Genomic DNA, 12,854 nt, shown 5'->3' with positions numbered 1-12,854 from the left:
GAGGTAGATAGCAGTGTAGCTGGCACCCCTGACATCATGCATGCTGGTTTGGACACAGAGCAGCCAAAGGACTTGTTGACAAAGGAAGCTGTGAAAAGGCTAGTAAAAATTGTATGATAAATGATGTTCATTTATCACACTCATGTAGAGTAAAAATGTAATCCCTTCCCTGTTGTTTGTTGCCTGTTTAGTTTTCTTTTGGACCACAATTCTTCATTTCCTTTTTATAAATCTTTTTCCTGGATCCTTCCCAAAATACAGTATAACATAGTTTCTTAATAATTTTTTTTCAATTTTTATATTTGGTTCAACAAGATAAATTTATTTCTTATCACTTATTGTACATCCACTTAATAGTCATACAGGCTACATAATAATGATTATAAAGTGTAGGTTTCATCATCAAAGTCAAGGAATGTAAATGATAGCTTGTATGAAAGGTGCTCACCATAATGTGTAATGTAATGGTGGTATTCTGTGTTGACATTGCCTCAGTAAAAGCTTTCCTGAGTGCAATGGAAGTGCAATATGTGAAAAAATGTGATATGCATTCATTATCTCTACATAGTTAGCCTCACCTTTCTTTGTTCCCTGCAGTTTTCTTAATTATTCTTCAAGTCTGAGCCACTTAGCTTGTATGAATCAACCTCGGATAGATTTATGATGGTGTAGCAGTGCACACCGTAGAGGTGGCCTACACAATTGAGTACAAGAAATAGTGAAAATCAGTTTGGCCTTTGCCCAAAACAAAGTAAATCATGCTTAGGAAAGCCATTTACTTTTTAGCACTCTCATATCTAGCAGCCACATAATACTCCTCTGTTGTATTAGCCACTTTTTATTAAAACATTTAACTATATCTCCATTGGTCCTACAGAATTAATTTCAATGTTATTGACATATCAACACATTCAATGAAATAATTGCCTGTCTTTCTCATTAAGTGGTACATGCAATATGTGAGCAGGTAAATTCCCTGCAGTAGTAATTAAATTAAAAAGGTAATTTACTGCATCCTTATACAGGCTTTTAGGCACAATGTTTATGACGATTAAAAACTGCTGTAGCGCCAATCACCATTTTGTTGCTCGATTACCATCATGAATTATGAGCATCAAACTTTGAAAAGATAGCAGTCCTCTCTTGACGATGTGTTACAATCCACCTTATTCATTCAGCTGACCCCATTAAATCCTGTTAGTTTTCCTTGTTTTACCTAAACCCCTCCCTTGATGTAATGAGTGTCTTTTATTCTGTTACTCCGAGTGCTCATTTTCTCAGATTAATTAGTTTTGTGTAAGAAAATACAACATAAGTATTCTAAATAAAAATAAAACCATGTATTTGAAACTGAAATAATTCACTTTTAAGAATGTACAATATAGAAATGTATTTTCTGTTATAATGATATACAGTAATAAATTTTAATATTATGAGTAGTAAATTCCAATAATCTTACAAATTATGTTAATTTGGTTTAAATTTCCTGAATATTGAGTTTTAGGAACTAAAACTTTGAACTCTTCTTTCAGTTGCATGTTGCTTTTCTAAATATTTACTATATTCTAAACAACAATTTAATCCTCCCGCAGTCCACCAGACAGCCGTCACTTTGATTCATCAGGCAACCTCAGCCCGGCCAGCTCCCAGCTCAGCTCTGAGCCCGAGGAGAGCCAAGATCCCACCAGTCCTCGTCCCCGTCTCAAAAGTCAGCCATCCACCTGGGAAAACCAAAAGGAGCAGGAGGGAGAGGCTGAGAAGGAGCTGCATCCATCACAAGAGCCTGGATCCAATGATGCTTTCGATGATTCTTTGGTCACCAAACCTATGACTGACAACTATAATGAGAATACACAAAGTAAAATCAAGTATGTAAAACAGACAGGTTTATTGAGAAATATTTTGAGAAGGATTTGTCATCTTAGATTGGTATTCTAATGAGTACAAACTCAAGCTGGTGGAAAGCCTTTTGCATTAAAAAAAAATCCACTTTAATGTATGGGCATCTTGTGGGAGGTGGGGGGAGGGTCAAAAGAGGCAAAACAATTAACTGATAATGATGTCATGCCACTCGGAACTTTATATAGACCAATTTTTTTCCTGCTTCCATCAAAATGTCTCCACAGAAATGTCCAACCAAAGGACAAGTGTCACTCTTGGAGTATCAGCAATGTTATTTGTTTACCTATCAGTGGCTATAAATGTTACGGCTGGTCATTTTCCAGTGTTGTGAAAGTGTTTTGGCTCTTCTATTGCTTGTGCACCACAAAGCTAAGTATATCAATGCTTTGAATATAATTTAATGTACAGCAATGGCAAATTAAACATAAAATGCATGTTTTAGGTGGTCAGTTTATTTTAAAAAAATTAAAAAATTTATTTGGTGCATACATCAAAAATATTCCTCCTCCAGAACAGTATGGTTGGTTGTCTCACTTTTGACAGTGACCACTGCAGCCCAGCAGTTTTGATGACCCTCTCAGTGGTGTGTCTTTGCAGAACTGCCTTAGTGCAGCTACATTGGAGTTTTGTGAGAATGCTCTGATTTGCAGAACCTGCTGTGGCTTTTTTGATGGGGGGTCAGGTTTGGACTCTGACTAGATAGACTTCAAACATCTCATTTCATTCAGCCTATCAGACTTGGGTTCTTTTGCTTTGTATCACTGACTTGCTTTCTGACCCACTTTATCTTGATCTTCTATCTGATATTGTCCTTCAGAATATTGTGATAGAGATTAGAATTCATGTTTTCCTCAATTATGTCAAGTCAGTTAAGACATGTAGCAACAAAGCATCCCAACAACATCACATTGCAACCTCCATTTTTTTAATGTGGGAGTAATACTCTTGTTCGTTTGTGCCAGATGCAGTGGGACCGATTGCCCCTCAAATCAGTTGGGGTTTTAGGGCTGGACCACAAAAAACATTTTGTCTATAGTGGGTGAAATGAATAAAATGTGAATTCCTTAGAAAAACAGTAATTGCATGTCCAACAGTAACAAATGTAATAACTGTTTAACCTTACTACAAAAGGTGTTTGTTCATTTAAGCACAAGACCCAGCAGCATCATTCTTTTAATTATTTTCATCTCACAATAAGCAGACAAGATCAGTCGATACTCTTTTTCTCTACACAATCCACTTTGATACACTGATGACGTTTGGAAGCTCAGGTTTTATCAGCTAAATTGTGTTTAAATTTAATTGTATTTCATCGTGTCCTATTGTTAATTTGGCTACATTATATTCCACAGTATGTGCTGAGAATACTCTAAAGGAAATGTGCAAACATTTAGAGTCACTGAACACAGCCTTATTGTAAATACGGTATCACTTAAATGTAAATAATCAATATCGCACACAATAAAGAAATCCCACTTTCAACTGAATTTGAAAGGCAATATAACGCACAGAATTGTTAGAGGTGAAGGAAAGAACCCTAAAATAAAATAAAAGTTCAGAGTTTCAGATGGATAATTGTTGCATAGCTGTGGTTTCAAACGGTTGATGTTGAAGGAAATCAATCACATATTATATATTGATTTTCCTCTTTGACAAATAAATGTTTTTACGTCCCTGTTGTAAATTAAAACTTTTCCTTATGAAGAGCATTTGATAAAAAACTCATTCTTGAGCAAAGTTGAAGTTTAGTCGAGTCCTTTGTCTCAGGAATCTTTTGACTGTTTGTTGTCTTTTGAAACATGCGTCTTTATCCCTGATGATTTTTTTTGCTGCACTTTTCTCAGCTTCTTTAGAGATGGCCCTCCACCCTGCTCTCCATCCAAAGTACGCTGGTTGAAAGCATACAACAGAGTCAGAGTACAGCTGCTCAAGGTAGAACAACTCCCTACCCATTGTGGCTACTGTCTGTCAGCCTGTCTTTCTCACACACACACACACACACACTCACACACACACACACACACACACACACACACACACACACACACACACACACACAGACTTACTAGTAAAATCCCAAATACATACAAATCAGTGTTGTTCTTTTTTCTGTTTTTCTCCTCTCTTTTCTGTGATAATATTTTCTCTACATCTTTTATCCCTTTGGGTGTTGAGTTTCAAGTCAAACCAGTGCAATTTGCACCAGTTTTGTGCTTCATAAATGTTTCAATTTTTATCTGAAACCCCTTTCCAACATAGTCTCCTCAGTTTCCTCGAACTATGAGCAAAAAGTTCTTGGGTCCAACCTATGGTGCTATGATTCAAAAGGTTTGGTCATATTATAGGATCTAAGCTTGGTTTGTTTTTACAGTTGACTGTATTTTTGGGGGGTATGTGTAAGTATGAAGTAAGCTTAAACTTTGCAGGAATGCGTCTTTTCACATATTGAGGACATCATTTTGATTTAAATTCATCCCTTGAAGACACATTGAACCTATGCAGATGCACAACATGCATGCCAGCCATTCATACCTGAATTTTAAATGCATGTGATTCTAATTTTAACTTTAAAATGAAAAAAAATTGTTCTGACCAGCTTCTTGACCACAGATGGAAGAGAAGTCATCAAAATGTAAGTAGTATACACACATTTTATCACACACCGTCATTGGAAAGGTGCTGATCACTCACTGTTCAAACAACAGAAGACATCCTTATCCCTCCTTGGCTCATCTTGTTGTGAGTGGTCCTTATCTCTAATAACCTTAGAGTGCAGTCTTGTGTCTCTTTATTTTTGTTGGATTCCCAGGCCAGTTTATTCACACTTGAAAATCCACACCCACATTTGATTAAAATTAGAATCTGTTGATGGGCTTTGGAGCATAATTTTTGTGTCTCAAGAGTTGTTGAAAAACGGGAAGCATTGAGAGGAATGCAGGAGTCGCTGGCAGTGGTGAGATGGATGACTTAAGCATGGTTTGGCAAACGTCTCAAGTTCATTTCAGTCGGGCTACCAGTTGTTAGAGTGATAATTGGGTTTACAATTCTGTTGAAAAGCATTTCTCTCACTGAAGAGCCTGTTGTTCAATTGCATCTGGCCCACGACTACCGCATTTGTTGTCTTGCCAGCAGGAGTGCAGTTGAGCAAACTGTTGAAAGTACACCAGGGGTCTGTGTACCAAGAATTAGTTTCTCTGATTTGAAGGCTTTATATTCTTATTTTTATACATGGCAGAATAGCTGAAAACAATGTGCTGTATTTAGTTAAATTGAGATATGTTTTTGAGGAGTACTTCAGTATGTTAAGTGTGCATGATAGAATTTGGAAGCTCAACAAATAACAGCAGACATGTAGTCAGAGATCTGAGGCTGCAACTCTAAAGAAAAGATTGGGATTCACCTTCAGGACAATTTCAGCTTTGTTGGATCCATTTTAACATTTATCTTTGGTCTTGCAATCCTCTTGAGATTATTCATGTATTCCTATTAATTACATCTATGTTATTCATTGAGGAAGAAGAGCACACAGATGAAATTCAAAACATTATTTTCTCAACAATTATTTTCAAAGTTCAAGAGCAGACATGACATTCTGTAACACTTTCTGGACAACCAAAAACATCTCTAAAGAAGCCCATCATCATGTCTTCTTTAGCAACACATCATTCATACAGTAGTTGAAAATCATAGCATCGATATTTGCACCAAACTTTCTTCAAAAATACAATTAAATACATTTTAACAACAGGGTGTGGCTGAAAAAAAATCACAAATTGTGAATTTCTTTATATGTTTTTTGGATATGAGCATCTCAGATACAATCTCAGATACCTTGAGATATGAGGTGCCTGACATGAGTTTTTACATCCCGCTTCAAAGCGGTGATGTCTTGTAATTGTCAGTGTTTGTGTGTTCGTCTGTTCGTCCGTTAATCCACCAAATATCTTCACAACCGTTGTAGATAGAAAGGTGAAACAAAAAGCACATTACTCAGGCGACAAAGGGGATGAAAATGAAATGATGACCTTAACCTTGAGAAAACTAGGTCAAGGTCAAATTTTAACTTTTGTACACTCAGGAACTGGATAAGATAGAAAGATAAGGGAGAAGGCGACTGTGAGTAAGACCATAAATTAAAGCTAGTGATTTGGTCAATGACAGTAGGTCAGAGCACTAGCTTTGATCTTTGACCTATGCAAGTAGGTCATGGTACAATTTTAAATTCAGGGGTGTCGCGGGATGTTGTGGTCTCTGACTGCTTAGTTCTTGTTTCAGATTCGTGTCGTTGCTCTGTCCATAATTTTGTTCGACATGAGCAAAAATCCAAGTTATGAGTCGTGCTTCAGGAAACCCCACCAGTTAGCGGATGGATACATCATCAGCTGAGGCCGGATCTAGTTCTCTTTTACAGAGTAAAGACGTAGCTCGTGTGTGCTCATGACTTTTGCATTTCTTTTCATGCTTTATCATTGTGTACATAAGTTATATATCATTAATTATGTGCAAGAATAGTTTGCATGTAATGCATAAATGAGGACATTTGTTTGACTTATGAGCTCAGTCATGGAATGAATTAAACTTGTATCTCGAAACATTGCTGCTTCAATGTGTTTTCATGCCAATGAACTAAGGCTACGTTCACAATGGTTGAATGTCAAATTATGTTTCATCACACCGATAAGAGGCATGCTGCTGAACAACAGAATATGACACTGGTTACTGTTTTGACATTAGTATCAGTGAAACATTACATGTTTCCAGTGTAACACCCTTCCTTAAATCTACTTTTACAACCTTCTGTCTCCCACCGGACATTGCTACAATTCATCACAATTTGTTTTCCCGTCCATGCAGACAGTTGATGAACACAGAGTGATGTGAGCTTAGTGGGATAAACAAACGTATGAATTATACATATTTTGCTGCATTTGAACACAGCGAAAGAGATGAACACCTCCATAGAGGTGAGAATGCCTCCCCTGTGGTCCAGTTCAGCACAGATCCGATAGGATAATTAGTTCATGCAGTCCTGAGTTGATTACTAACAAAAGGTTATTTCTTCAAATTCCACCCCTGATCATGTTCAAGACCCCTAGCGGGAGGCTGACAACTCACCCCTCATTACCTGTGTGTGTATGTGTGTGTGTGTGTGTGTGTGTGTGTGTGTGTGTGTGTGTATGTGTGTGTGTGTGTGCATGTGTCTGCGCGTGTGAATGTGTGTGTGTTGTCAGCTATCTTTATCCAATTTGTTGAGGTGAACTTAATCCAAGTTCTGTTGCTATGGAAAATAGAGTGATGTGGCAGAGAGCACATGAATGGAACAATAGATTTATCTGTTGCTTCAACAGTCGGTAAATAACTGTATATTACTGTGAGGCACGTCCTAAATATACATCATGAATGTACTTTAAATTATGGTCTTTGAAGCACTGTGGAGGCAATGATATGTAATTTAGAGTATAAAATTATAGCTGCTGTGCACCAGTGACCAGGCATTTTGAGGAAGAAGAATGTTTATTCAGCATCATTCAACATGCTATGTTTTTCACCATCACAGTGCAGCCAGCGCCATGTTAAAGTTCAGTATGGCTAGTGCTGCAGGTAGTTTGATGACATACAGTACATGACGGTTTGTCAGCAGAATCACTCAAACTGTAATCATTGAATTTCTTACTCCAGTGTAAAACTGCTTGGCCTCTGATGACACTTCTGCAGAACTTAATGAACCAGTATTGGATTCCTTTGTGCTGGCAGAAGGTAACGTGTAAAACATGGAGGGGTAAGCGGCTGCCAGAAATGGATGTAAGTTGTTTGTCTGCGTTACTGCTGAGACTCAAACACACAGCATTGATCTTCCTGAGGAGGCTAATTGTAGGTGAAGGGTATTCAACTGAATGTAATATACAGTAGATGTCACTGCATTCCACCCACAAGACTTTTATTGTGGCTCCCGGTCAGGCCTCAGTGCCATCCATCCATACTTCAAAAGTCACTTGTCCTTCTTCATGTGATTATTCTGCTGAAAATTGATTTACTTAAAGAGATTCTCTAAACTAATGACTTAAATCATGCAGAACATATGTTGTTCTACAGTAAATTATGTGTTGTATATGTTTGTTGTTTTGTTTTTGCTAACATTTAAAGAATTACTTAATTTCTCAAAAACATGAATATATGAGCGCCGAATATTTAAGTCAGGAAGGCTGGGGGCAGGTTTTCCACTGGTCGGGAGTTATCTGCATTAGAGGATAAACACCCTCTCTCTGTGCACATTTGGATGTAAACCACATCATATTTCTATGGAAACACTGTCATATTTAGCACAAACCACTCTGAAACACAGTGACCTAGGTGTTGGTAAAGTTATACTTTATCCATGTCTGTCTGTAAGGATTCATTTTTCATTCACCATACCCGCTTCATGGGTCATGGTTGCTGGAGCCTCTCCCAGCCGACCGGGGGCGTGAGGCAGGGGACACTCCGGGCATGGCGCCAGTGCACTGCAGAACCTGTTTGCAAGCAGCATAACACAAACTTGTTTGAATTGATTTTGATTGTGTATTTAGAAAGAAAGGATCATCTGTTTGCACAATGTGTTGATTATTTGGGAATCAATTGGCCACTAATGTATTCTTGTAAATGAAAAGTACTGAAGGACTCTTTTCTTTTACTTACATAACACATAATGACTTATTCAAAATAAAACAGGAAAAAGGTGCAACGTTTTTTATTAAAGTAAAAACCCAACCTGAGGGTTGGTGGGTCAAAAACAAGCAGTACAGGCTGATATGCTGCAAAACAGTTTTGCTTTCATGTTCACCTCTGTAAATAGCCCTAGTTAGAAATTTCCAGACTTCTAGCATACAGCTTGAGGCTAATTAAGCTGAAATCTAATTATAGTGGAATGCAATGGATTGATATAGAATGCAGCTGCTACTAAATCCCTGGCAAATATTATTACACGACAGTCCTGTACAAAAACATCAGAATGACAACATTTTTACTGAACATTAGTTCTTGACACTCCAGCTGGGTTTTATACCCAAGACGTCAAGAGGAATATTCTGTCACATGCGTTGGCATCTCACCCAACACGGAGATTAGCTTTTATTTAGGTCCCATAATATGCAGCATGCATTTTTTCATGTTTTTCCAACAAAGGTCCCTGTCCCTGGCTTCAGCTTCCCTCTCTCCTCTCCTTCTTTAGCTCTGTACACCCATCAGAATATAGTTCCTGTGAGGCATCATTCAGATTGAAAGCCAGGTATCCTAGTCGACATCACACCTCATCACACACACACACACACACACACACACACACACACACACACACACACACACACACACACACACACACACACACACACACACTACAGCAAAGACTTGCCAAGCCAAAACCACACCCACTTCGAGGTGGGTCGTGATTGGCCTATTTCATTTGTATTTTAAGACATAAAACACTAATAGGCAATTAGTGACCAAGGGGCTGCAACAGGCATCTGATACTTTTGACTTCAGCTCTATTGCAGCATCACTATAGTCACAAGATGTGTTTAAGCCACCACCAAAAAACAAAAAAGGGTTGAGGGCCTTCAGTGGCCAATTAGATTTCAGCTTGAGTCACAAGCTTGAGTGTATTTTTGCCACACCCTCGGATCTACTGATGGTTTAAACGATTATACCTTGTACAGTTGCTCAATATTCAATTTGTAATTTTTCCAAGTTTTTAGCATCAGTTCTTGTTGACAGAAGCACGAGATTATGTGTGTCTGCAGTAATCCATACACTGCTGTAAAAATGAAAATTGCCTGCTGTAGGGAGAACCTTTCATTAAAATGAAACTCCAGAAAACAGCTAAAGAACCAGGGATGTAAATGCAAATGTCTTTTTTATCTACATTTCAAATTAATTTCCTTACCAATGTGTACATTTGTCTGAAAAAAGGTTCTTTTTGGACATGCCTGACAGAACCTGAGTGATGTAAACAAGAACTATAAAATAATCAATTATTTTATAAGTCACCAAAAAAAGCACGTCAGTATTTCATCTTCTCTGTCTAAAAAAGTCATTTACATGAATATAATGTACTCTAACCAGTCCAAGACAGACTATTATCATTTCTTTTGCTGTTTGTCCTCTTTTCTGTTCTGTTACAGCTGCATCTTTCAGTTTTAATGGTGCTTCAAAAGTAATTCTGCTCTTGAATCAGTCAGTCTGCGCAGAGTGTGTAATTTGTGCTGTTTGATCAGTATGAATGTCTTATCAATTTGTCCTTGATAAGAATCGTAGAAAGACAGCAAGGAACAAGGAAAATAACTCTAGTAAGTAAACCTTCAGCTTACTGTTCATACAGATTGTTACGTTTAGTTTCTCTGCTGTATCTCTCCTGGGAGCTTTGTAGAAATGATCGTTCAAAAATGATCACTCCCAAATAAGGATGCAGCACATCAGTAACACCACATTTCTCCCCACATGTTCCAGTCTCAGCAAAACAGACAGAAATGTGTTATTGTGTGTTTTAGAGAGCAGTGACAGGTCTTTGGTGAGAGCTGAGCTACCTGTCCGGTCTTCAAACTTCATTACTTATCAGCTACATAATTAAACTGCAGACTGCAGATTACAATGGTATCAATCATTCATTTTCTACAAGAAAGTGAATAAACATATTTCCTAAAAACGTCCAATTATTCTTTACAAATGTGTCCACAAGGGCTCAAATGAAAGGAAAAATATTCTTACTGAATTATGAAAATGCTACTCAAATTAATTACCTGACAAAATAATGAACAGCCACATCTGTTAATGTGGTGCGTGAAAAAAGATGCTGTCTGATACAGAAAAACTCTCCCCACTGTGTAGATTTCACTTTTTCAAGCGCAGTGGTTTTTTTCCCCCACCATTCAGAGAAAATTTCTAGGCATTTATTTGGCCATTAGGTCTCCTTGGCAAAACAGTGAGAAAAGATTAGCCTTACTTTGAGTCTCTCAGAGAAATGTTTCAACAAATGTTGCTGCAGCCATGAAACATGACTGATTTAAATTTCAAGAAAGGAACCCTCTACTTTACTTTGCACTACATAACCTTCCTTTGGTATTGTATAGCTTGAAATACTGCCTTTATGGAATCCAGATAAAAGGTTTTGTAAAAATATCACTATGAATTGTATAGCAAAGGAATAAGGTTGAAAGAATTAAAAGTTCATGATAGTTGCTGTACTTCATAATCATTTGTGCGTAAATGAGAGGAGTGAAAAAGGAAGATTGAAGCTACAGGGAGAATAAACAGTGAAGTGAAATTAAGTGAAGTGAAGTGAAATTAAGTGAAGTGAAGTGAAATTAAGGCCATCATGAACAACACCAGGCACCCCCTACACACCACCTTCTCCCAGCAGAGAAGCACCTTCAGCGGCAGACTGCTGTCACACAGTGCCTCCACAGAGAGGCTGAGGTCCTCCTTCGTGCCCCGTGCCATCAGGGGGTACAATGACTCTCTCAGGAGGAGCGGGGGGGAGGTGGCGAGGTCAGCACGGGGTTGAAAATGGATTTAATTTAATTTAATTTAAATTTAATTTTATACTGTTATATATATATATATATATATATATATATATATATATATATATATATATATACATTATTTATTTATTTATTTTTTATACTGTTCTATATTTTAATTCAATTTTATACTGTTTAGATTTTATTTTATACTGTTTATATTTTTATACTGTAATATTTTAATTTTTTTTACTGTTTATATTTTAGTTATAGTTTAGTATATAAGTCCTGTTAATGCTGCATGTGCCTGTCTGTTAGTGTAGTGTATGTCTTGTGGTATGTCCTGTGATGTCAGTGTTTCCTTTTCTCCTGGTGTTTATCCAGTATTATTTGTTAAGTAATGCCTGAGCAGTGGATATATGCAATTTCCTCCGGGATTAATAAAGTATCTATCTATCTATCTATCTATCTATCTATCTATCTATCTATCTATCTATCTATCTAAGCTGGAGGACTTGAGGTCAACAGTCCAGAGCAACAATGAGTGTGAAGAAACAGTTCCAAGCAGGCTGGAATAGGTGGAGGAAAAGTGTCGGGTGTCTGATGGGACAGAGAAGTCAATGCTAGAATAAAGGGAAACGTTTATTGCTGAAAAGTAGACAAGACGTCAAGCTGGAGGTGGAGGAAATGAAGATGTTGAGGTTTTCTCTAGGAGTGGCCAGGTTGGATAGTGTGGGTCACGTGTTGGGAAACACTGAGCACCCCCTATCACCCTGTATTGTCTTGTATTACTCCCCATATTCTGAATGTACAGAATAGGGGGAATGTTTTGAGTATTTTGCGGGGTGAACAAGTATTGCATATTGAGTATATGGACAGCCTGGGGTGCACAGAGAAGAAGCTGATGTGCGTGTGTCTGTATTTTGCAGTATTATGAAGTAAAGAAACCTAAAAAACTCAGGCAGGCCTGGAAGTCTGTTTATTAGTCTGTTTATTTATTGCAACAATAGGATCAAAAACGAGTTCATCAGAGGGACAGCCAAGATTAGATGTTTAGAGACCAAGTTAGAGAGAGACTTTGATTTGATGGTTTGGACACATCCAGAGGAGATGTGGTGAGTATATTGAAAAGGGTGTTGAGTTTTGGAGCTACCGGGCAAAAGGAAGACCAGAGAGAAGGTGGGTGGATGTAGTGAGAGAAGACAGGAGGGCAGTTGGTGTTGGCGAGGAGGATGCAAATGATAGGCTGACATTGAGAAGGATGACCTGCCGTGGTGACCCCTAACTGGACAAGCTAAACGGAAAAGAGTAAGACTGGACATCATAATAATTGAGCAGGATCCCCTATAAAATGAGAATATGCGGTTTGAGCCTTTGTCGCTGAGTTTGTCCCTGAATTTTGTGTCCTAATGTAAAAGTTTTTGAGTCTAAATCTATATTTTTCTCAGCAATATTTGC

General features: G+C 37.8%; 1 protein-coding gene across 1 annotated transcript in view; it reads left to right on the top strand.

Moving 5' to 3' along the window:
* The first annotated feature begins 1,764 nt into the window (after positions 1 to 1,764).
* Positions 1,765 to 12,854, top strand: part of LOC137592608 (protein unc-13 homolog B-like) — a 99,184-nt gene continuing 88,094 nt past the window's right edge. Inside the window, exons 1-2 of the mRNA XM_068310880.1 lie at positions 1,765 to 1,868; positions 3,747 to 3,834. Of these exons, the coding sequence (XP_068166981.1) occupies positions 1,828 to 1,868; positions 3,747 to 3,834 (129 nt within the window). The 5' untranslated portion in view covers positions 1,765 to 1,827. The remainder of the gene's footprint in view (positions 1,869 to 3,746; positions 3,835 to 12,854) is intronic.

The sequence above is a fragment of the Antennarius striatus genome, chromosome 3, assembly GCF_040054535.1.
Source record: "Antennarius striatus isolate MH-2024 chromosome 3, ASM4005453v1, whole genome shotgun sequence".
NCBI classification, from domain to species: domain Eukaryota; kingdom Metazoa; phylum Chordata; class Actinopteri; order Lophiiformes; family Antennariidae; genus Antennarius; species Antennarius striatus.
This window is presented reverse-complemented; position numbering and strand designations above follow the sequence as displayed.